The sequence below is a fragment of the Vombatus ursinus genome, unplaced genomic scaffold, assembly GCF_900497805.2.
Source record: "Vombatus ursinus unplaced genomic scaffold, bare-nosed wombat genome assembly UNPS02014830.1, whole genome shotgun sequence".
Lineage (NCBI taxonomy): Eukaryota > Metazoa > Chordata > Mammalia > Diprotodontia > Vombatidae > Vombatus > Vombatus ursinus.
In genome coordinates, this window is record NW_020954608.1 from 11,748,294 (window position 1) to 11,773,369 (window position 25,076).

At 34.5% G+C, this 25,076-nt stretch overlaps 1 protein-coding gene across 4 annotated transcripts in view; it reads right to left on the minus strand.

Moving 5' to 3' along the window:
• The window catches only part of KMT2E (lysine methyltransferase 2E), an 89,438-nt gene that overhangs the window by 2,777 nt on the left and 61,585 nt on the right, over positions 1 to 25,076 (minus strand). For 2 of the 4 annotated variants that reach the window (XM_027838503.1, XM_027838507.1), the window contains 13 exons: positions 22,367 to 22,631; positions 21,065 to 21,163; positions 9,050 to 9,214; positions 8,340 to 8,648; positions 6,860 to 7,114; positions 6,604 to 6,748; positions 5,884 to 6,137; positions 5,276 to 5,332; positions 4,579 to 5,145; positions 3,307 to 3,608; positions 892 to 980; positions 663 to 788; positions 386 to 483 (listed from right to left, as the gene is read on the minus strand). In XM_027838503.1, the coding sequence (XP_027694304.1) occupies positions 386 to 483; positions 663 to 788; positions 892 to 980; positions 3,307 to 3,608; positions 4,579 to 5,145; positions 5,276 to 5,332; positions 5,884 to 6,137; positions 6,604 to 6,748; positions 6,860 to 7,114; positions 8,340 to 8,648; positions 9,050 to 9,214; positions 21,065 to 21,163; positions 22,367 to 22,631 (2,731 nt within the window). The remainder of the gene's footprint in view (positions 1 to 385; positions 484 to 662; positions 789 to 891; positions 981 to 3,306; positions 3,609 to 4,578; positions 5,146 to 5,275; positions 5,333 to 5,883; positions 6,138 to 6,603; positions 6,749 to 6,859; positions 7,115 to 8,339; positions 8,649 to 9,049; positions 9,215 to 21,064; positions 21,164 to 22,366; positions 22,632 to 25,076) is intronic. The other 2 variants (XM_027838504.1, XM_027838505.1) reach the window with 2 other exon arrangements.

The window sequence follows — 25,076 nt, forward strand, 5'->3', positions numbered from 1 at the left end:
CTTAATGATGGAATAGAGTGGTATTTAGAGAAATCATTGATTTCTGACATTAAGAATCATGTCAAATTACTTCTGGAGACAAATTAAACTATTAGCATTCCATTCTACACTAGGACTTAATGAAGACTTGACTGATATTCACAACAAACAAAATTAAATCATAAAGAGCTCCCAACCTATCCCTTCTTATCCTCAAATGGGTTTTCAAAAGAAAATAAAGACTATTTGGTGAATAAGGTAAGTGAAACACAAACTATGTAAGGGGTAGCAGGTCAATGTTCACAAACTGATTATTCTGGTACAGCTCAAGTCTAGACAACTGCATACCAATCAACTTCAATTTTTCCTGAACTGCTACGTTCCAAGGTGCTGTGTTATTTATTACCTTGCTCACTTTTGAAGGACTTTTACAAGTCTTTTGAGAAGTGTCTGGGGATGGACATTCATTTGTGGTTGTGGGCTCTGGATTTTCAGGATCAGGGTCTGTAAAATAAAAAAACCATAGTAAAATGTAAAATCACATGATAAACAGTGCTTTTGCAAACACTACAATGGAATTTACATTCAACTATTCAGACCAACTTTTACAAAGATTTTCTTCTCAGTGATTAAAAAGCTGTTTAAAACTACAACTGTGATTGATAGGTCATCCACTTACTGACCTTCTATAAGTTCACTGAAAGAAGGGACTGGGACCTTAAGTTGCAACTGGGGAATGTGATTTGAATGAGATGAAGGTGAAGACTGAACATGGTTCGGTGAGCATGGGAAACAAGGTGATTCTCCCCCTACAGATGAAGCAAACCCAAACAGAATATCAGAACTGCTATAGACTGTGATATGCACTGGTTAGCTGAATTCACTTCCAGGTAGGAGAGCAAAGAAACTTACCACTATCTCTGTCTTTCCTATGATCACTGAGAAGTAAGGCTCTCTGATAGCTCCTCTCTCTTACTTGTTCCACTGAAGTTGAAGCAGTCCTTTAAAATACCAGAATGAAAGAATTTTGTTTCTCACCTTTTACACAATTCTGTATTTAAGCGCACTGTATTGTGTATCCGTACCTCAGACAAACAATGGAATACGATGAGAGTTTTTATGGTGCTTGGGCACAGAAATTCTGTGTTGTTAATATCTACTTATTATCTTTGCTGCAGTTAGTATTTCCTATGCATGAAGAAGAAGAAAGCTTCCTAATAATGGGAAACTAACCAAAGCATTTGGGAGACATTTTTAAAGAGGAGTAAAACCAGGAACACTTGGTTGAATTCAATTTTGCCACCAAGAATAACTTAATGGAAGATTAAAAATCATAACAGTATTCCTTTTATAAACTACTATAGTAGCCAACTCTTCAAAAAAGCTGTTTTAGAATCTATCATATCAGAATTGTTTGTTTAGAATGAAACCCAGGCAATCTTTAGATTCACAGAATATTTCAACTCTAATTAAAAGCATTTTTTCTGTAACATGATTATACTTCCTAAGGAAAAAACAAATCCTTTAAGAAATTTTATCCATATTTAGGAATTGTCAACAAAATAATGAAGCTATACAATTAAACCCACTTATCTTTAGAGTCACTTTACATACAAACCCCCACCTCTCTAAAAAACAAAAACAAAAAGTGGTAGAAGTCAACACAATTGGCTCCAAATGACTTGTGCTTGTTTCCCTATCCAGACTCTCTACTATCCCACAATAATTTATGTTAGGCGCATTAAATACAAGACTCAAAAATTCCTTGAAGATTTCCTCCATCTTCTCCAGGCCCTACATTTCAAAAGCAGGTTCTATATCAGCTCTACCCCCAACCAATCTAATCAGAAATAAAAAGCCAAAAATGTGATGCCTTCAAATTAGTTTCCTGAGGTGGGACCTATTTCAATCACATTTACTACCGTTTTGAAGCTTCTGTTTTAGCACTCAATTTGGCACAGAATCAACTTGAGTTGTACTCTCTATCCCTTCCCTTTACCCCCCCCCCCCAAATAATATTATCCAACAACTCCAACTGACTTTTGGCTGTTTATATAGAAATCAAATCTACTTAATAAGGAAGAAGATTTATCATCACTGAGGATACTCAAAGGAAGAGGACAATGATTCTGAAGGTAGGTCTCCAAATGTAATTCCAGCAACAGTGGAATAAGTATATGGCTTCCCAAGATAATATATTAGTAGAATGTAAGTTAAGATTTTTTTTAGGTCGCATTACTTGACAGTAATATTATGTTGGATTTTAAGTGGCAAACTGATTATAAAAATGCAATGATTACTTTTATCTGCCAAATAAGTTCAGTTTTATTTTTTTTTTTGATTTAGATTGTGGTAATGTCTACTAAATTTTATTTAGAGAACTGAAAATAGAAGACAAGCATTAAAAGACAGAGTTTGATCCACATAAAAAGTTGTGTGTTAAAATTTTTTTTTAAACTATTTCATCTCTTAAAGAGGAAGAGTTCACTCTTCATTTACTATGGAAGATCTGGCATTATATAATAAAATTAGATACAAAATCTGCTAATATTTTTCTTTAGAAAATTCCTTAATGAAAAATTGCTTTTTTGATGTAGATTCTTCTGAATCAATAGATCCCTACTATATATTTGTAAGCTGGTAGCCCAAGAGAAATAAGAAAATAGGCTGAAAAGCATTCTGGCAGAATTACAATGAACACTAACTTTCTTTATCCTTTTCCCTAAAACAGCCAGAGCTTGATTTGTTCAGAGCTTTGTTTATTCAGGGTAGGCTGGGAGTCTATGGAGTTTTATGCCTTCAGCTCCCACATAGTACAGAAAGACCTAGCCTAACTGAAAGTGTCTCTAAAATTTATAGAAAATAATATTTATAATGTGATCCACAATAATCAGAACAGAAAACTCACAGCAAAAGAAATTAATGGCATTTGCAAAAAGATGGAGTGGACTAGAATGCTAAGGCTCTAAAGCCTATGTATATTCTCTTAATTAAAATCATCCAATAAATTTGCAGAATTAAGTGGTTTCAAACTCAGATTAACCAAGACCTTTTAAAAAACATCTAAAAGAACATATTTTGGACATTCTTGTGCTGGGCACAACCACATTTCTCACTTGATTAGAAAAAGAAACACAATTAACTAGTGTGATTTCTCATTTCCCCCATATGCAAATAGGATTTCCATTTCAAAATACCCATCGTTACATGATTGCCATCTCTCTGAAAATTAAATTAGCATTACTAACTTCTTCGTATAAGTAGTTTTTTTAGTATTTTAGTACTTTTCAAGTTTTAAAATCTTAGACCATGAATCAATCCACTTACCACTGAACTTCTGGTTCATTTTTTTCACCAGAAGATGTTTCTTTTACTGGGCAGTTATTGCTGATTTCTTCTGAAGTAGCATTATAAACAGCAGTCGGCAATGGTAAAGGTAGGCTACTAGTGTGGTCTACTTGCTCCCCATTTTCACCACTGTTGCTACATCCATCATTTGTATTGCTGCTGTTGCTCATGTTTCCACCCACAGTAGCATGAGGTGACACAGTAACTAGAGAAAAACTGTCAGCTTTGGAGCCACTTTTCCTAGCTTCCCGCTGTCTCTTACGGTATTCTAATAAGGACACCTAAGATGACAATAGAGAAAAATAAATCATTTTTGCTTTGTTTGTCAAAGTCAATATATTATTAGTCTAAGAGTCTCTACATTCACATTAGGAAAATTATATGCTTCTGCAAAATGTACGTTTAGTGTTTGCTATAGAATCTATATAGTTGTAGTGCATTTAGAATTTGCAATCTTTTGTTTCCAAGTAGGAAAACCACCTCTGGAATTTAACTCAAGCAGGATGCTAGCCAGTCAAATAACATGATCAAATTAAGGCCAACACTTGCAATTATTTACGAACAGATTTAAGAGATGCACACAACTCTGTGAAGAGGGCAGATATCCCCATTTTCCAGAAAAGAAAATTCAAGGTTACACATTAAGTTGTACAACAGAGACTATCCTAGGGGATACGATAATGTCTAATCCAATGCTCATTCCTGCTACAATGTTACTGCCTCTTTCATACTAAATTATTACCATATGGAAAAAGAAAAAGGATATTGTTCTGAAAATCAAGAAATGTAGGTTTAAAATTCTTTGACTAGCTTTTTGAGCCTAAGGCAAGTTATTTAATATCTCTGGGTTTCAACTTCTTTATGTATCAAATTATAGAAAGGAATAAACTCTAAGGGCCCTTGTAGTTCAGGCATTCTAATGGTACAATGATTTTTGCTTCATTCTTTCCTGTTTGGAGTTTGTTCTTTTTATTTACTTGGATGGAATGAATTATAAAATTATTCTAGATCTGAAATCTAAAAATCTTAAAAAAAATTTTTTTTTGTTATCAAAACTATATTCCTTGGTCATGTAGTAGTTCTAATTGTTCCACTTCCCATATACCAATGCAAATTTTAATGTGAAAAAATTAAATTCTCAGTAAGCTTCAAAGATAAAAAGATACCAAGCCTCTCATGGTCATCTAAAGGCTTCTTAAAGTACACACAAGCTCAGGAGATGTAGGTAGAGATAATGGAAAAAGCTTTCACCTTTTTCTTTTGTGGTGGATTCTGGGGTGTACAACTCCCCTCAATCGCGCTGTCGTTAACTGTCCTTCCAAACCCTGGGGGGAGCCCATCTTCTGAAGAACAGAACACAGAGGTCTCCATGAACACGCCTCTGGAATCATCTTGCACTAGGCACTTTGGCTCACTTACTCGGAAACCACCTCCAACCTCCAGCTGATGGGAAGGTGTTAAGTCCCTTAAATTGGAATTCACTGAGGAAAAGTTCACACCTGTTCTTTCAGGACTTTTAACCCAAGAAGAGTAAACCGTGCTTCTTCCACAGGGAGCAGGTTCGAGCTGGCTGTTAGAGTCACTCCTGTCCTGTGAGGCGGTCTCCAAGGTTTTAGGAACAGCAGTGTGCTCCACTGCATCCCCTCCAGTCTGTAGGTCTGATACTGACTCCTTGTCCCCCGTGCACTGCCTGGTTATGTCAGTCCTATTTCTTGGGCTGGAATACCCAATGGTCTTTATTTCTTGCAGGCCCATTTCTGTCAAATTAGAGTTTCTAAAAGGACCCACTGTCAACATAGTTGGTGTTCTCTCATAGCCCTATTTGAAGGAGGAAAAATAAAACAAAATTATATCAGCATCCACAGCCCATGGCTTAATTTTTTTAGTTTTAGAATTTATACATCTAAGGTAAACACCACTAAGTGCTTCTTATTTTAAAAATATTTACCTCCTGGTTATAAACTCGTCTTTTAATTTCTGGTGAACTTTCTGGGGAGGAAATGTTCTATAAAAAAAAAAGAGGATGATTAGTAATGAAATCAAGTCTAGATCCCATAGTTACAGCAGTTCTAATTTGTTTAAGTCAGGATACAAATGCATAACCTTTCTGTTTTAACATTTCCAAGAATACAGATTTTTTTTTTATTATTATTAGCATTAAATCATTTGTTTACATTGCTAATAATTTAATCATGTAAAACAGAATCAAAGTTGGTATGTTTGTAGAGAAATTAATGAAATGATGTTTAAAATGAACATTTACAAATTGAAATTCCAGTATGCTACAAATATAAAAAGATAGAGTTTTATAACATAATTTAAGATGCTTCCTAAAGTATATACAGATTAAAAAAATGTACATAGCTAACTTTTCTTTTGTGGTGTATAACTCCCACTGATTAAACTGTTCTAAAAACTATGCTTATTTTTACTTAAATCTTTTAGAAAGGCACTCCTACAGTTTAGAGGATATTTGGAGATCAACTTTCCCAAACACTGTGTAGCAAGCAAAGGTATATGAAGCAAAATATCAAAACTTTTTTTGTGTTCTCTCACCTCAAAGTGCATAGCATTTCCCTGTATACCAGGAGTTACTGGAGTAACTGGTGAATATATGGGTTTATAACCATTCCTGCAAGTTTCATCTTCTGATTTTGTTCTAGGAGGAGTAGCAAATAATGATGGGTCCGTAGCAGTGATATCCACATGAGTCGGAGTAGCATATGGAGAAGGAGTAGGTGTGGATGTTTCGGAGTAAGCAGAATCCAATAGCTGATATAGTCTTCGTTTTTTTAGTGGGGTAGTTAGATCTGTAATCAAAAACAAAACAATTTTTAGAAAAGAACACAACTGGCTTTAAGCTAAAAATATCTTATTCTGTAATAGTGATATACTACTCACATCTTCTTTAAAAACTGAAATTGTTATCAGAGCTAAATTTTGATATCCCAAAAGCACAGTATTCCAAGCAATTAAAAACTGTACTTAATATGAAACAATTTTCTTCAGAGTATAGATGTTGCTAATAAAATTGAAGTTTGAAGTTTAATGTAAATACAAACTACACTGACAAGTTATGCCTAAATTATACTATTTTAAATAATTTGCCCAGTGGGTGAGTTGATAGTTCAAAAGCCACTGAGTCTTAGCAAATTCTTCAAAATAGAAATTTGTGCAAAAGTTATAATTTTTAAAAAAATTAGAATTATGCTTACGTCAGTGAGATGTACAATGCTTGACTTATGCCAGACTAATAACAGAAACAAGTATCTTTACCTGGAAGTGAACAGGTATCATTGAGTAACAGTGGACTTTTATTTTCACCATTCACAGCAGGGCTTCTAGATCTTTCTTGGCATAATGAACTAAATTTATCTATAACTGCTGAATTTTCTTCTTCTAATGCTTGCTTCAACCATCGCTAAAATAACAAAAACCACAGTTAATATAGTCTGTACTGTAGATCAAACTGAAAAAGCACCAGAATGGAACGTTGTTTATTCCAATGCTGCTAATCCCAAGAAAAGTTTACCTTTTTGCATGAGCCAGAGCTATTTTCAGTAGGTTCTTTTCTTCTCCTTTTTTCTGAAAGGAACGGTGAAGTAAACCTAATATAGTGCTTGGGAGTAGAATACACATGGGGGCTGTAAGTAAGGCCTGGTAAAGAGTTGAGTTGTGTAGCCAATACTTCAGGATCTGTAGTTATTCGAAGAGGCCTTTCTGAAAGGCTCTCTGAAGATTTTCCTGTCTTCTCGTTCTTCTCGCTTAACCATTCATTGACTAAGTGCTAAATAAAAGAAAAAGATGAATGAGGAAAGATGTCTAGAGTTTTAGAATTCTAAGGTGCTTTAGTAACTAAAATATTATACTAACCAAATGAAACTTTATACCCAAAACTAAATATAATCATTAAACTAAGATAATCAGTTGTTCATTCCACTTTCTTACAACTCTGAAATGAAAACATACTGCATTAGCATACAGACTTTTCCCAGAAACAGTTTAACATATTACAAGAATTATGAGTTAAAATAAATTATACCTTCTATTTAAGCTGTAGCTTGATGTGGAAATGGAATTTTCATTATGTTGCAATAGTTAAAAATTAGGGGGAGGGTGGCTTCATCTAAAGCTTACTTTCTCATAAACCATTTTTAAATACTACAGATGTAAGTTTTAAAATTTTTTAGATAAAATACTACAACACTAAATTTTATCTAATTTTTACTACTCTAGAAGAAAAAAGATTTCCAAATTTTCCTTCACACAATTTTCTTTTCTCCAAGAATCTAATCATTACCTCCCAATACATTTAGTAAGCTTATTTAATATTCACTGTATACTAACTTACAGATTTCTTTTGATGCTTATCTTCTCCAAAACAAATCTCAACATACATGGCAGAATTTAGGCCATACAAAATCCCCAAAGATGAGAAATCCAGGAAAAGTGCTTGTATTTCTACAATACTTACATTAAAATGTAGTTTCAGAAGTGACTGAGAAAAATGCTATGCTACAATGTTCTTCCAAAATACATTAAAATGGTACTTAGCTATTTTCTCAGTCTTTTTTTTCTTGTTTGTTTTTGTTTGTTTTTTTAGGCAATTGGGGTTAACTGACTTGCCCAGGGTCACACAGCTAGTAAGTGTCAAGTGTTTGGTCTGAGGCCAGATTTGAACTCAGGTCCTCCTGACTTCAGGGCTGGTGTTCTATCCATTGCGCCATCTAGCTGCCCCTATTTTCTCAGTCTTAAATGGAGCAATCAACTGTGACTATAATTTTAAACCTAGTATCAAATACAATCTTCCAAATATTTTAATAAAGTTGTAAATAATATTAGATTCTTATGGATAATGGTTTTTTAAAAAACAGCTTAGTTTGCAGCTTCCCTGAAGTGGGTCTGTCAATCATAATTTTTGTTATTCTCATTTATAGGGTGACACAAATTCAAAGGATACACAAACTATAATTCTGTTTTTGTTTTTTGTTCTTTTTTAAAGCAAATTGTACCTTTTTTGTTTTGGGATACTTTGGAGGACATTTATTAAGTGCTGGAACTTCAGTCTCAGTAACTATTTCTGCTATGGCAGTTTCAGTTTCAGGCTCTGCTGCAAGTGCAGTGTTCTCAGTTTCATTTGGTTGTGAAGTAACTTCTACATCAGGAGAAGATGGCTGGATATCTGAACACATGCTAACGGTTCTGTGTCGCCGGCGTTGCTGTCCAATGTGAGTTCTACTACGAGAAAAGCTTTTTCTCTGCTTAGCTCTATTTACTTTGGCAGGGGTAGGCTTGCTGGCAGTTTCTTCCTTTGTTGTTTCCTATTAAGATACAAACCATAACTGGCATTTTTGGCATTATGCATACTGCATTATGCATGTGGCATTATGGAAAACAAACATTTTTCTATTAAGTTATTAAGGTAGACAATACCATTTGCAATAAATACAAAAAAGCAGACAATAAAATTTTTGAGTTTTTTATGAAGGCAGGCATAATAATTTAGATAAAAAGGGAAATACAATATTCATCATAGAAAAAATGATTATTATATATCTGCATCTGATATTTTTTGGCATGGAACTACCTGGTGCTATTGAATATAACTAAGGGTATCTGATTTTAATTGTTTTTCTTTTTAAGGCAAATCAAAATTCTTAAAATTTAACTGCAAGGGTGAAGTCATAAAACAAACTGAAAATTAAACTGAAGGAATATATACCTGAACAACTTCAGCATCATTGACAGTCTGTGTATCTTTACATTCTGTTTTAATTTCTGTTTTTGCTGTGCTGATTCGTTCCAAAGCTTGTTCCCTTCTTTTCTCTCTCTTCTCAAGTCGGGCAAAGGCTTGCAGAATAGCTTCCATTTTCCTTTCTTCTCTTGTCTAGGTAACCAAATAGGACAATCTTTTAATAAACCTTGTAATAGAGGTAAAACCATAATATCGCTTCCAGTCAGGTCTATGTCAAAGAAATCTAAATGTTCCTTAGGTACAATAAACCACTATGACAATACTGACAAATCTATATCCCCTGACTCCAGAAGACCATAAACATATTCTCAAAAGTATTTTTTAATAGTCATTCTAACAAATCTGTTTCTAAAAATGTAAATGAAAGACTGCTGAGAATATAAAAAAAAAAGTAGCTTTGAATTATATACATACCAAATAGTATTTTAAAACTGTATACCATAAGTTTAAATTGCAAAGAGACATCCTATTTATACAACCAAATCACTTAATTTTTGTACAGCCAAGTTATACATCCATACATCCATCACAGGAATATTTTATTTGAAAAACACTACTCTAATCAATTTAACTAGTATTTATTCAGTATCTAATTACTATGGGCAAAAGTATCAAAGAAAGACACAGACCCTGCCCTAAAGGAACTTACAATCTAATATGGGGGAAAAGACAAATAATTCTAGTACAAATGAGAGTGTAGTTCACTATCAATGGGAGGTCCAAGTAATACGCTATGAGAAACTTGAAGATGGATATCACTTTCAGCTAGGGGTGGGAAAGACTGAGCAAGAAAAGTTGTAAAGGAAGGCTTCTACAGAGTTGGTGCCACTTGAATTTTGCCTTTTTTTAAGAGAATGATTTTTCTGGGGGGGTGGGGGAACCATTCCGAGAAAAGAGATGAGAAAAACAAAGACCAAAACAAAGATTAGAGTAAGAAGCACATCCAGTTTTGCTGAAATTCAGGATATGTAAGTGCACAAAAAGAACAGAAAGATACCTTTGAAGTAGATCACATCAAGATCTGGAGCTTTGTTTGAGAAATACTGAAGGTTTATTATGGCCATTGGAAAATCACTCAGGAAAATTTACTCAGGGTAAAATATGAATGTATCAGGGTACACTGGTGTTTGAGGAGAAAAATCCTTAAGTAGGATGATTTTAATACATGTAAAAATAAAGGGCTAAATACAAAAGATATTCTGAATTTGGCAACTGAGGAAGGGTTTTAGAGCTTGAAATACCAGCAAAATATCCAGGTAGAGTTGTGTAACACAGTTCTATATATACTTCATAATCTTCTTCCCAAAACACTGAGAATTCAGCTAGAAGTGCCTCTCTCTGTTGCCTTCCAAAGGCTAGGTTAAAAAAAATTGCCCAGCTGTATTTTGGAAAGGTAAAAATAATTCAAGAAATTCCATGCAGGTAGTTCTCACTTTAAGCATCTATCTGCTCTTTGCTTTAGGGCAAAGCCTTTTCTAGTAGGCAGTGAGGTGGCACACTGGATATAGAGTGCTAGGCCTGGAGTCAGAAAGACCTGAGTTCAAATGTGGCCTCAAGATATTCACTACCTAGGGGCAGCTAGGTGGCGCAATGGATAGAGCACCGGCCCTGGTGTCAGGAGGATCCGAGTTCACATGTGGCCTCAGACACATAACATTCACTAGCTGTGTGACCCTGGGCAAGTCACTTAACCACCTTTGCCTAGGCCCCCCCCCCCCCCCAAAAAAAAGCTCCCTGGAAAAGTAATTTAATCTGTCTGCTTCAGTTTCCTCAACTGTAAAATAGGGATAATAACAGCACCAACCTCGAAGAGTTGTTCATGAGGATCAAATGATATAATAATTTTAAAGTGCTTAGCATACTGCCTAGCATATAGCAAGTACTTAAGTTTGACTTTGGCAAAGAAAGTCATCAACCAAAAACAAAGATGGGTGTTGCATCAGACACCAGGCCTCAGTAAATACAAATCAAGACTTGAGGTTCCAATCCCTTACTACTTTTTCCTCTCTGTGTTACTGGCATGACAAAGAAAAGAATTTCAACATTTGATTACTCTGCAATCTCCCTTACTACTGAAGGTCTGGATCTCAAGGCTCCTACTGATTACTATGATTACTCAACTTATGTTGAGGCTTCAATAATTAGATTCTAATCTCCACCCCTCAACCCTTTGCCTCTCTGTGCTGTGGAAATCTGGTAGAATAGGATATTGCTCTGTTCTTCAGATGAGGAGTATGTCATGATAGACAGTAACTTTCCCTTCAGTAGTAAATTTACTTTTTGAAAAATGAGGATAAACTGTTCATTAACCTATATGACACATATAATAGGAGCATTTCTAGAAGAAGAATGGTATGAACAGGATATCAGAAATAAAAGCTCATAAAAAAGGTAGCTTTTCATTTCCTAACTTGTTCCTTAAAGCCCTGTATATCCTACCTGCTTTCCAACTCTCTGTACTATGGATGCATCAACTACCTTTTCTTTCAATTCTATAATACTGTTGAAATCCATAGAGACCAGAAGACACAGCATTCATATATATATCACTTTTATTAGTGAGCTTGAAAGGCAAAACTCCTGCTTATTATCCTTTCAAATGAAAAAGAATGAGGGAAACAAACCATATCCTTCCAGAGAAAGGTGAACTGTAATCATCCTTTGTACTAGCTGGTAGAAAATTTATCTAGAAATAAATTACCCAAATGCCAGATGAAAAAGAGTGAACCTCCACAAATGGAGCAGACCCATAAACCAAGAAAGGACAGGATGGGTAAGCATAAGGAAAAAAAATTCTGGGGGTGAAGAGAAAAAAGCAAGATAAACTTCAGTGCCTAGTTTTAACTTTTAAAATTATTTCTTATAAATTTATGTATATAAATTTATAAGATAGTCTTATAAATTTATAAATCAGCTGTCTCAAAAGAATGCTGGACATAGGACCCATCAGACCTTGGGTACAAACTTTGTACCCAAGTTTGGGAACAAATCCCACCACTACCATTTACAAGCTACATGACCACAGACAAGTCACAATCTATGAGCTCCACCTGTAACTGACTGGTGACAATACTTGCATTATTATATACCTCACAGCACTGTGCAATATAAATACAGTTATTTTTAGAACCCAAGCCTCTTGTTCCCATTTCATGTCCCTCTCTGATAACTGAAGGTGGGGGTGGGGGGCAGACACAGGGGAAGGGGAAAACTTCACAGTTGAGAATGCTTCCTGGATATGATTAAAAGAAAGCAGAGAAAATGCACTGGGCTCAGAGTCAAAACACCTGAGTTTTCCCTCCTCCTATTTACTACCTCTAGAAGCTCAGGCAAGTTACCTCAAAAGTAGTTTAAGGTCACTTCCAGTTCCAAAGTAAGAGTGATTCTAAAGGTAAAGCAGATTGAGCCCTGCTTAGAATATTCCAAAGTACCTCTATCCATTTTAACTATACACATTTTTCTTATACCATGCAATCAAGGAGTCTTTGATTTTTCTACTATAAAAAATTATCACCCATCTTATTGTAAACAAAGGGAAGTCTATGTGACTTTAATATCATCATAACTTTGAGCAGGCACAAGCCAACTAAAGGACTAAATTTATCAGCAAATTTAATTCAACTGTTAATATGCTTTGAAGGATCTAATCTATTTAATTAAACATTACAAAAACGAGAAGTTTGCTCTAATAGGATTTTTTTTCCTACTTTAGGATGCTATTGAAGCCTGTTAGACTAGGCTAAACAACTAGCAAGAAGTGAAAACCATTCTCTGTAACCTATGTACAAAGAATGTGAGAGGTTAGACTTATCTTGATCTGTGATATATAGGGCTTACCTCAGTAATGTTGTCACATAAAATGACATACTGCTTGTGCTAGGAATGTTAAAGAGCATATCTACTAGAGTACTATGTCAGAATTAGGGGGATCAAGCTATAAGAGTACTTTAAATATTATATAATTTGGGTGACACTTCTGCATACTTCAAAATCCCTTTAGTTAAGGATAAATTTCAACATACATGGTCAATTTTAAGGGACTGATAATTATAAATAATTTAAAGCAGTAATTCAATTTATCATGGAACAATCACATAATCACTCACGTTGTACACTTAAATATCAGAAATACAAGTGAAATGCCATGACCTGAATATTAAAAGTAAAGAACATTTTGTATTAAAAAGAAACGATAAATGAAACTGCCATTATCTTCTTCCTTCTTACTTGATAAACAATGGCTATATGGAAAAAAGTTGACAGCTAAATGGTTCATATAATGTTGAGGCAACCAACTGTGAGCAGTTGTTTTCTTTGGTTTCATCCCTACTGTAATCAAAATTTCTATTTGTTTTATACCATAAGACATATTACTATCACCAGATAGTAAAACAAAGACTGGTATCTAAACAAAATAATGAAAATGTTTTAGCCTACACATAAGTTTTCTTGTTTCTCCTCTGAAGAATATTAAACTACTTTCAAGTAGGTTAACTTTAATAAACATTTTAAAATGTTATATTCACATTTAATTGCTTAAGAGATTATGAGTTAGCATGCTATTGTGACTACAAATCACAGACCATCACAAGAATCAATAACACTAATAAGACTCTATATATAATTTATACACACACATAGTTTTGTATATATAAATATTTAAGATTTGTCAAGTGCTTTTTATGTATTGTCTCACTTGATCTTCACAAGCCAGGAAGACAGGTGTTATCCCCTTTTTAATGGATGAAGAAACCGAGGCTGAGAGAGGTCAAGTGACTTGCCCAGGGTCACAGGGCTACTAAGTGTCTGAGGCAAAATTATAGTTCAGGCTTTCCTAATTTCAAGACTAGCTAATTAAATACCTCAAAATTACAGGTGACCTAATTACCCTATTGCTTCATCTGTGCAGACATTCATAATAGATGCAAGCATGCTATACTATAATTACTAAAAATGACTTGAATGCAAGAAGGGGTTGAAAAAATATTAAGAATATGTATAATCGGGGGGGGGGGAAGGTGAGCTTGATCATGTATAGTGAAGGAGAATAGATTGGCAGTTTAAAATTGCACTAGTATTGAAATTCTAAAGAGAGCCAGCGGAAAGCCTTTAGTATTCCTCTGGGGAAATTCTTTATAGAGGGTTTATGGAAAAACCAGAACAAGAAATGTATAGTGAGAAAGTGTATGTGAGTTGTAAACTTTGACGTGAAGACGTCTTTTTATAGCTCCAAAGCCATAAGAATTCACTTCATTTGGTAAATACAGTTATCTTGTTTCCATGCCTTTCTCATACCACATTCCACCTCCCCTGCCATTCAATCTAAAGCCCAATTCAAATATGCCTCCTTGAATTTTTCATTGCCCTGGATTTCACACTCCCTTGAATGACTGAATTATTACACTTATTTTTTAAAATTTTATTTTACATTATACTGTAAGCAAGGTATCATATTAGCCTTTTTATCCTAGTACCTAGCAGGTAGTAGATGCTTTAATACTTAATTGAATTAAGTTTAATTTTGAGACTGAGATTGAGAGGGGGGAGGAAGGACTGAATCATATCAACAGTTAGTGAGATTCTTATACATGTAAAACTAAGTGAGCCCATTTTATGTAGGTAATAGTTGCAAGTGCTATGATTCTGGATACTGGCATTTTTCCAAAAGGATTAAATTTGTAGATAATTCACACAAAGACTAGGTTACTAAAATCTGATAGTCTTTCTTTTAGACATCAATACCCAAATACCAAGTATTACAACTTCCTATATAACTGAAGGAAGACATTTCACTTGTATTTTAAACAAGGCTTTGCTAATTTCTTTACCCCCACCCCCAAAATAAGTAAAAGATGGTATGAGAATCAATTCCTTATCCAAATTTCTAATTATAAACATCATACTAAGAAAAATGTCAACTTAGAATCATAGAACTGTTTATTCTCCTATTATGGATGAGACAAATTTAAGTGCAGAAAGAGAAAGTGACCTTTCCAAGGTCTCCTCATCCCCTCTTTCCACTAGAGCACTATTTTAACTTAAAATGTCTGGGCTGGGTTTGACAGTTGCTAAGTGCCTATGTAGGTGCTCACACAAGTAAAAGAAACTCCCAGATAAGGAAAACTCCTTTACCAACTTTTACTGGCATTTTTTCTGCAACTCATCCTCTTAGAGAATTACCCAAAGCACCAAGAGATTAAGAGATTTGCTGAGGGCCACACAATAAGTAGGTGTTCAGAAGCAAGGAATGGTACTGGGTATTCCTGGTCTCCAGCTCTGTACTTAGTATGCCATGTTGTCTTTTGTATGCTATTTATTACAGTTTATAAAATGGTTTTTTTTTTGTATGGGCGAGTGTGGGGCTGGGCAAAGATTAGGAATAAATATGGGGACTACTCAGGAGTAGTATAATCCAAGTTTAAGAAAGGGGCCTATGCATATGGCCTTATCAATCTAACTCCTCATACTAGGTTGCTTCCTAAAAGATTAAGGCCAAAGTCTGCTTTGCTCTGTCCCTGCCCTGAAGAATCTAGAGTGTTAATACATCTACCATATGCATCTTACTAATTAGAAATTCACTATAAATGCTAAACTGGAAGCCAAAGAACAGACTAGAAGGTAGGTTGAGTGTGGCTACTTTTGAGAATTTTCTATTATTCTATCATACTGGTGAATATTCTGTTCCTTTGTAGGTATTTAATTTTAAAAATGATGCTAATATCTTGTCTTATGAGTTATTTTGTAATATTTTTACCCAAGGAAGAAATTTCAAACCAGACCTGTGGAAAATCAAACAGTCAAATGAAATGGGAATCAGAACAACAGATAATTAAGTTTATTTGTATTTGACCTAGTATGTAACAAATTCTTAGCAGCAAATTTACCTCCATAATTACTCTTTGTGTAGGCTGTTAAAGTTCTTAAATATTTTAAACACATTTATGTATAGTAGAAAGAATACAGAATCATGAACCATCTATTCTAATTCCCTTGTTTTACAGATAGGAAAACTGAGGTACAGAGAGATATTGGAGATACTTGCCAAACATTAAAGCAAAGGTCAGGATGGGAACCCATGTCACTAATTCCAAATCTAGTTCTAATGAATAGATAATGTAAATCAAATGGATTAAAATTTGCTACAGATAATCCATAAAATAAATGACAGTAAGTTGAGTATTTAGGAGAAAATAAACTTTTCTGCAAAAGATTAAAATTATATTTTACCAACCATTGACAAAATAACTTCATCTTACTCAGTTTCAGAGGACAAAGTAAACATATCGTGTAGGAAGAATTCTTTAAAAGCAAACTTGATTACTGTTATATAATAAATGCTGTATCACTACTTCAAAAAACTCCCAAATTCCTTCTTGTAGGAATTACTGGGATCAACTCCAAAACTCTTCAGTATAACAGTTGGGAAACCCTTATATCCATACCAGGTTATTCAAAAGGAATCTTCACAATACCCTTCTTGACACACCAGATAGGCCCTTTCACACTTGTATATCCAATTAACCTGAAATTGGAGCTATGAAGAGCTCAGGGAAGAAGTTGCTTGGTCACTGAAAAGATGCCAGTGATCCCATGGTCATCCATCTTTACTCCTCTAGATTTCATAGTGTATTTCAAAATAATATAATGGGCTGAGACATCAGATTTATTCACTGGATCCATCTTATATGACAATTTCAGCCTATGTGAAAGCTTTGGAGGCTCAATGTCATGAAAAATTCATCTATAAAATTTTCTGCCTCTTTACATGCTGAACCACTGCTGTGGTGCCAAAATGGATACTTACTCTTAGGATACTTACTCTTAACATACTGTAGTCTTAGAGCAGGGGTTAACTCTGAATTACAAACAAAAACAAACATAGAAAAATATATATATACATATACATATATATATATTTATGCTGAAATAAAGATTTTTTTTCTTCATCTAAGTTCACAGATGACCTGATTTTCTTATTTGAAAGATCTCTTGAACTTATTGTTGCCAGTTAGAATGATCAATGCTCACTCACTCTCATCAAACACTCACAACTGCCTAAATCAATAGCCAATTCTAATTGGTTGTTCAAGATGTCTATCTAGCTTGATAAACAAAAAATTTTGCCTGCAATACAATTAAGTGCCTGCCTGTAAGGCACTGTGTTGGGAAAAGGGGTAGGGGAGTAGTAGTCTCTGCTCTTAAGAAACTGATACTCTATTGGGTCAATCAGTGAAGCCATAAATTCCATCCTTCTCTTTATTCCTAAACAGCTCTGCTACAATCTTGCTTCTGAATACAGGTAAGGATTTTTTTTAGAAGGGAAAGCAATGGACAAGAATAGAAAACAAAAAACAAAGCAAAACAATCTATGGGGGAGAAATCCAGACCAAGTAGAAATATCCTAATAAATAGTTCATCCTAATAGTTCTTAGCCATCCATTTAAGGCCCTTTACAATCTAGTCCTAACATGACACCTGAGACTGTTCTACCAACACTTTTGTTCCAGTCAACTTGGACTGCCTTTCCTAGGTTCTTCCTTATACATATAAAAATCCTGCTATTCGGGTCCCAATTCAAGTGCTACCTCCTCCATCAAGTCTCATCACATCAGCTAGAAACGATTTGGGGACCTATATTGTTTGTACAACTTTTATGACATATCACTTTCTGCCTTATTACAGTTACCAATAAAATCATAAACTTCTTAAAGTTAGGGATTGTACTAAAGTCTTCCTTTCACCTCCCAGGGCACAATATACATAAGAAATAAAATAAATATTCATTAAATCAGTCTTTCTCAGTCTCCTTTTTCCTTCCAAGCCCTATTCCCCTGTAACAAACTCCCCAGCAAAAAAGGGGCACTTCCACAAGTGTATGTAGATCGATTAATTGAATTTTATGAATCTGGACAAGTATATGTCAGGAAAGGGTTACTAGAATATTTTAGGGTTACTGAATTGGGGATATAAAAAATCCTTAGGAAGCAGTTGACATATGACCCAAAGCTTTGATTGGGAAAAGAGGCAGTAAGGGCAGAGGAAACAAAAAAAAATTTTTTTTTCCCCCAATTCAGACCCATCTTTCAATTCAGAGCATCTTTGATCCTTTCCTTTGAGGGCTATGGAATAAAAGTAGCTAACCAATTTTCTGTATAGTTTTAAAAGACCTATTATTATCAAGTGTCAGAAATACAAGTTGAAATCAGTACAAAATTTGGTCAAGCTGAAGCACTCCCTCATTATTATCTCCCAGTTTAGTTCTTCTTCAGTTCCCTCCAGCTTGATTGTTTTGATCAATGCTATGTGATATAAAGCATAAACTGGGAAAAAAATTTACAGTCATTTACCTTGTTCCAATCTTTCATAATAATAGCTCTTTAAAATATGCCAATTACTTTGGTATCTTAGAGATTCTAAGATACTTTCATAATAATAGCTCTTTAAAATATGCCAGTTACTTTGGTATCTTAGAGACCCTGCATACTTGAATACACTCAAACTTTTAAAAAACCTCAGATAATATACATATTTAAAACAATAACAGTATTATTATTATAACTAACATTTATATAGTGCTTACTATGTGCCAGGCATTGTGCTCAGCACATTATAATTATTATTTCATGGGGCAGCTAGGTGGCACAGTGGATAGAGCACCTGGGCCTGGAATCAGGAGGACGGAGCTCAAATCCAGCCTCTCAGAACAGACACTGGACACTTACTAGCTGTGTGACCCTAGGCAAGTCACTTAACCCTAACTGCCTCACCCTCCAAACAAACAAACAAAAAAACAATTGTTATCTCATTTGATCCTCACAACAATCTGGGAGGTATGTGCTAGCATTATCCTCATCTTAGGGTGGAGGAAACAAGAGCAGACAAAGGTTAAGTGACATATGTGCCCAGGGTCATAAAGCTAGTAAATGTCTGAGGTCACATCTGAACTTAGGTCTTCCTGATTCCAGGCCCAGCAATCTATCCACCGTTGACACCTAGCTGCCTGATTAAAAAGAATAACACTCCATTATTTCCTGAGAAGGTAAAAGAAGCGGGGATATGACAGGTTAAGGAGATAGAGGTTTCACTTGAAACAAAGTTTTATAATTCCCATCCTCCCAAGAAAGGGCACTATGTTAAAGTGAAGAATGGGTCTCAAAAAAAAGGTGCCCATTTAGTTCTGAGGAAAAAAATTTTAAACCCATATCAAAGGCTTAATAGCATAATCATGAGTAGCAAATGACAAGGCAAAACAATCAATTTTTTCACCAACCTACCCAACTCCATACCCACAGCTTCATTAACAGCATGTTATTAAAAAAACTTAAGAGGCATAAATCACCTTGTTAAGTAAGTTTCCCTTAGGACTCCTTCTCTTTCCAGTTCCAATTTCTCCTGAACTTAGTTCTTCTTTCAAATTTCAACAATATTCCCATACCTAGATCTATCTTGCATGTTTGGTTATTCTGCAAAAACATTTTCTCTAGGGCTCATCTGAACTGAATTAGCTATGTCAGGAAGGGTATGCTTTTCTTACTTTGGGGGCCTGAGAACATACCCCAAGTTTGCCACTTTAAATATTTTGAACAAAATTTTCATTACTAATAAGAGTTTTCTGTGTTAAAAATAGCTTTTGAAGCTTTGAAATCTGATCTAGATAAAAATATTGTGTAATTATAAAGAGAACCTGTGGTTCCACTTATTTTCCAAGTTGTATTTATGATCTCCTGTAGCCTATCAGTGAAAGACAACAAGTTAAGTCACCATCAGTGCTTTGAGGAAAACAAGGCTGGTGACAAAAGGAAATAATAATAGGCTAAATAAAGATTTTCTTTATAGCTACAATCCTTCTATTTATTTGTACTTCCATCTCCCAATGATTTCTTCTACTTCATTCGTCCATAAACCTAACTGAGTAGAACAGTGATTTTGAAGTTCCTGTGACACCTTTCTACACTGCTTTTCATATCCTAAGAAAGCTAGGTTATCAGAAGTGATGTAGTAGAAAAGAGACAAATGAATTTATGTCTGCAATGACATACTTTCAAGGAATCCCTGAATACTTCATGAAACCCTGTGTATTTTAATGAGCACAGGCAAAAAAAAAAATTCACTGGAAAAAAAAGAGAGAGGAGTTTGGAAAAAGGGAAAGAAAAAGTAAAGCAGGTTATGTCGACAAACATTTGTTGCTTTAGTGAAGTCTTTAAAATCTTGTGCAGTGTAACATCCTTCCACTTTTTATTCCTTGGCCTAATTAAGTACTATTTTATACTAAATAATTTATAAAATGTAGGGAAAATATCTCCCTTAGACCTATGGGGTAGAGATAGCTGAAAATAAGCAATCTGTCTTTCCTTAACTCTGCACCTATTTTTGTACAATATTTCAACCAACTTGTACTATATATAAAATTAGAGATCTTATTTTAGGACTGTCACATAAGAAAATGAGACTACTAAATTTAACTATAAAAAACTGGGTTTCCTATTTGCATAAGAAATATTCATTGCTTAAGTACTAGTTACATAACCTTTAATTCTTTGAATTCCACTTCTTCAAAATTAAGTCATAAAGAGAAAGAATAAGACATTGTGAATAATTATAAATTAAATTTATTAAAACTTTTGTTTGTATAATGTAGGTATAAACTTTCTTAAATGCCAAAAGTGTATCTTCTACTGCTGCGCACACAGTAAAAATATATATATGTATATAAATGTGTGTGTGTGTGTGTGTGTGTGTGTATATACTGAACAAAAAAAAGCATGTTAGCAAGAAATTGCTTGGATGGTTAATGGTAAAGCCAAATGAGAATGCTCTCAATGGCATAGCAAGCCCCAAATTTGAAGTTCAAGCACACTTGGGGAACTGACTTTATATACTCATTCTAAAGCCCATGGAAAGGGAGCAACAATCAGCATGGGAAGAGCAGCTGTCACTAAGCCCTAGCAACAGCATTAAGCAGCTACTTGCTTCCCAACTTACCATCTTCCTTTTCCTTTCTGCAATCTGCTCCTCTGATTCCATTTCTACTTCATTGCTAATAGCAGTTTTTTCTTCTATATCATCAATAAAATCTGGCTCCTGAAAGATGGAAATGACTGCTTTACAGAAGCTCCACTAGTCCATCTATAAACTAGGGAAATCTACTCACTGCATAGAGGTGCTTAAATGTCCTTAAACCACTATATCAAAAGTAAACAACCAGTTAACCTGCTGCAACAATTTAAAAACTACAACCTATTTAGACCTATTTGTGAAACTAAATATCTCCTGATTCAAGAAGCTGCTCAAATCCAAGTATCCAAGAGTTTTCTTTTGTAATTAAACCTCACAAAATTCTCATCAGTGAAGAACCCTCAAAATTTTTTGAGAGGTTGTTTTCACAGTGAAGACATAAACATAATCTTATGCTATATAATTGCATTCATCCCAAAATTGTGTAACAATACACTTGCCCATAGCCACATTGCTTAACAGTGCCTTGCACATACTAGGCAGTCAAATAGTTGTTGATTCACAACCTGAGATGATATTACTTTCCAGGATAATTACCATCAGCTACAGAGAAAAGATAAAGATATCTGAAATTGATTTAAAAAAAAAAACCAAGAACCCTCACCTATCGTTTTCATTTTTGTGGTGCCTACAAAATTCTATTTCTTACTGACAAAATGATCTAAAACACACAAACCACCACCACCACCACCAAAAATAAGAACAGCATTAAATTTGAAAAATAAACACTAAGATGTCTCAAAAATCTTATTGGCTCTTGATTGATTTTTACTCTTCTAAAAACAAGGTTATTTAATTGTATTTTTATCAAAGAAACAGAAAAGAAGTTCACTGCTGAATGCTATAAAGATTTGAACATTTATCACAGAATCAAAGAAATCAGGGAAAATACATCATGAAGATTCTGATTTTTGCCTAGTTTCTTTAATGAAGCCAGTCTGAACATCATGGAAAAGCCTACATTCAAGAGAAAAGGAAACCTATCAAAAAGTATAAACCTGTTTTACCAAAGTAGTAATATCCAAGAATGAAATAAACTCTCAATAACCCTTCTTTAATGATGCCACTGCAGGTACAAAATTTTGGTAGAATCTGTACCTTAACTAAGACAATGGAACTATTTTAAAAATAAGAGTATTTAAAAACAATGTTACTGTACATGCAGAATTTTAAAAATAATGGAATATTAATAAAAATCCTTCCCTTTGTTTTATAAAAATTCATTATATTCTCTGAAAGTTAATATTTGCATTGTGTATATTTCAGTACCTGATTATTTGATATAGATAGTCTCAGTGGAGAAAGTTTTCTTTGTTTATTATCTGGGCTCCTCATTTTGTTGGTGGTACTTTCACAATCCAAAGTAATATTCTGATTTTGTGTTTCTTTTTCTTTTGAAATGTCCTTCTCTTTTTTTCCTTTTTTCCTTCTGGTTTCATAACCACTATTGATGTTTTCCGTTGGTTCAGAACACCGTTTTAAAACTGGACATTCAGGATTTTCTTTAAGGCATGCACAATCCACCTTATACTTGCTGGGGGTAGGGCAGAAGAAATATATAGTTACTATTTATTAATAAATGTGATTACAAAAACATCAATTTAATTGATTTTAAAATGTCTGGAGTTATGATTTCATAAATTCATCTTATATTAATTACAGACAGTTAAATCATATTTTATAGGAGTAACCAAAATCTAATTAAGAATTGAGTTTTTCATCAAAGACTGAACACCAAATTGGGGATGTGACCAAATACATCACAAATGCATAAATATTATAAACTTATTCATAACTCTGAATAGTAAAATTAGATTCAGTCTTTTAAATGGGCATATACTCTGCACTTACATGTTCTAGGAGGGATGGTTTTTCTCTCCCAATTAGTTTCCCATAACAGGCACATGATCATAAGACTTATTCCTAAAAGATTTTAGTGATAACCTTGGTTGATCTCCTTTTTCAAGAGGTAAAACAACAAAGGCCAAAAGATAGTAAGTGACTAATTTAAGGTGACAAGTTTAGTAACAAGAGCTGGCATCTGAACCTAGATCTTCTCCAAATGTAACAGAAACATTCAAAATAATCTTCCTGACCTTAGAGCAACACTTTTCAAAAACTAACCCTATTACCACTAGATGTCACACTAGTGCATAATTAAACTATCAACAAATGTAGATGCAAGAAACACAAGTTGGCCTTTAAAAAGAAAAAAAGAAACAGCCAAATTCTAAATTGGTAAAGGTGAGGAAATGCCTTAAAGTTCAAACATTAAGCCCAAAATCACAATTACTCCTAAAACTGAGCTCAAACAAGCATTACAAAATAGGTGAAAAAGAACAATGCTGATTAAAAGTTTCGTATATTAATAGAGGTTTATTTAAAGTTCTAATAAAATCTCCTAAGGTTCAAGAATGTGTTTCATGAAAAGCCACTATGAAACAAATGTAAAGGTACTTATTATGACTTTGTACTTTTATAATGCTTTTATGTTCTCTTCTGCACTATAACTATTGTATGTTTATTATATAGTTTTTTCATGTTTATGTATCATACCTCCCTCTCCACCCTGTTACGTTCTTTAAGAAGAATTATATCTTAATTATCTTTGTATTTTCTCTAGTGCAGTTCTTTGCACATGGCCAAGTGTTTAATAAATGGATATTGAAGAAAAGGACGGCCCCACCCCTACCCCAACTAGAGGACAGCAGTCCCCTCACCCGTTGAGCCTTGCGAAAAAGATGTACACCAAGGCTTTCAAGAACTTGCTGCAGATCTGCCCCACCACCTAGGGACTCTTTTTTTTTTTTTTTTTTTTTTTTTTCCGGGGGGGGGTTTTTTTTTTTTTTTTTTTTTTTTTTTTTTGCAGGGATGAGTGTTCTAGCTTCTTTCACTATTTCTTCATTAGCCCATTCTCTGGTGGTAGCAGCAGTACTGAAGACTTTTATGAGTTATGGTGGCATGTCTGGCTCCTGCTTCCTGAGGTCAGCTCAGGTACTCAGTAGCCAGCTTGGGAAGAGCCATCCATGTAGGCCCCAGCCCTGTTGGACAGGGGCAACGGAGTGAGAGCATGTCAACCAGACATGCCACCATCACTCATCACCACCAAGGGAGAGAAGAGGGAGTACTGAGAGAAACAGGGAACACTTAACAAAAAAACCTACTTCTGCGACAAGCTAGGTAAACTGTACCACCTTGTGTTACTGTTCACTGGAGGATTTCAGCCTCCATTTTAACATGTGGGGCTGAACTTAAAATAAACTGCCTGTGTGCCATGCATGGAAAGCAGGATTTTGTCACCGAGGCATGAACAATAACGAAAATATTAAGTGTCTGTGCTACTTAGCTCTGCATTTCTCATCTTTTTCAGCTACCTAGTCTTAGTCCTAGTCCTAGTCCTGGATTTGGTGGGAACAGCTACAATTTTGAAAGCAGCTCCTGGCACATGTGATTTCTGTTAGTCTCAGAATCATGCCACCAAATGGCCTAGCACAGCACTGGCTGCCAACCTTGGTTTACAGACAAAGCCATCTGGTTTAAATCTGATACCAATCACTTGATTACTATCTTCAGGATTTATTTTCCCCATAAACTAAAAGCTCAATAGTATTCTATAAAATTGTTTATTAGAAGCATTAAGTAAAACAGCAAATCAAAAGTACAGTACAAGCATTTTGGGAAAAAGTTTATTATTCAAGATTTTGCTCTGGCCACGAATTCAAAATTTAAAATGACAGCAAAACCCTTCTTCACCAAGAAAACTACTGCAAAGACTATTATAAAATTAATCCTTAAACTATAATAGATTAAAAAAAATTTTTAAGTGCTTTGTTCTCGGGGTTCTTCCTTCGACCCACATAAGGGAAGCTGTTCCTGAGAAATAAACTTAATGACCTAGGAGGAACAATAAATATCAGTGCAGAAAAGATCAAAGCTTAAAAAAAAAATCAGGCATATCTTTTAAACAAAGTGAACAAGT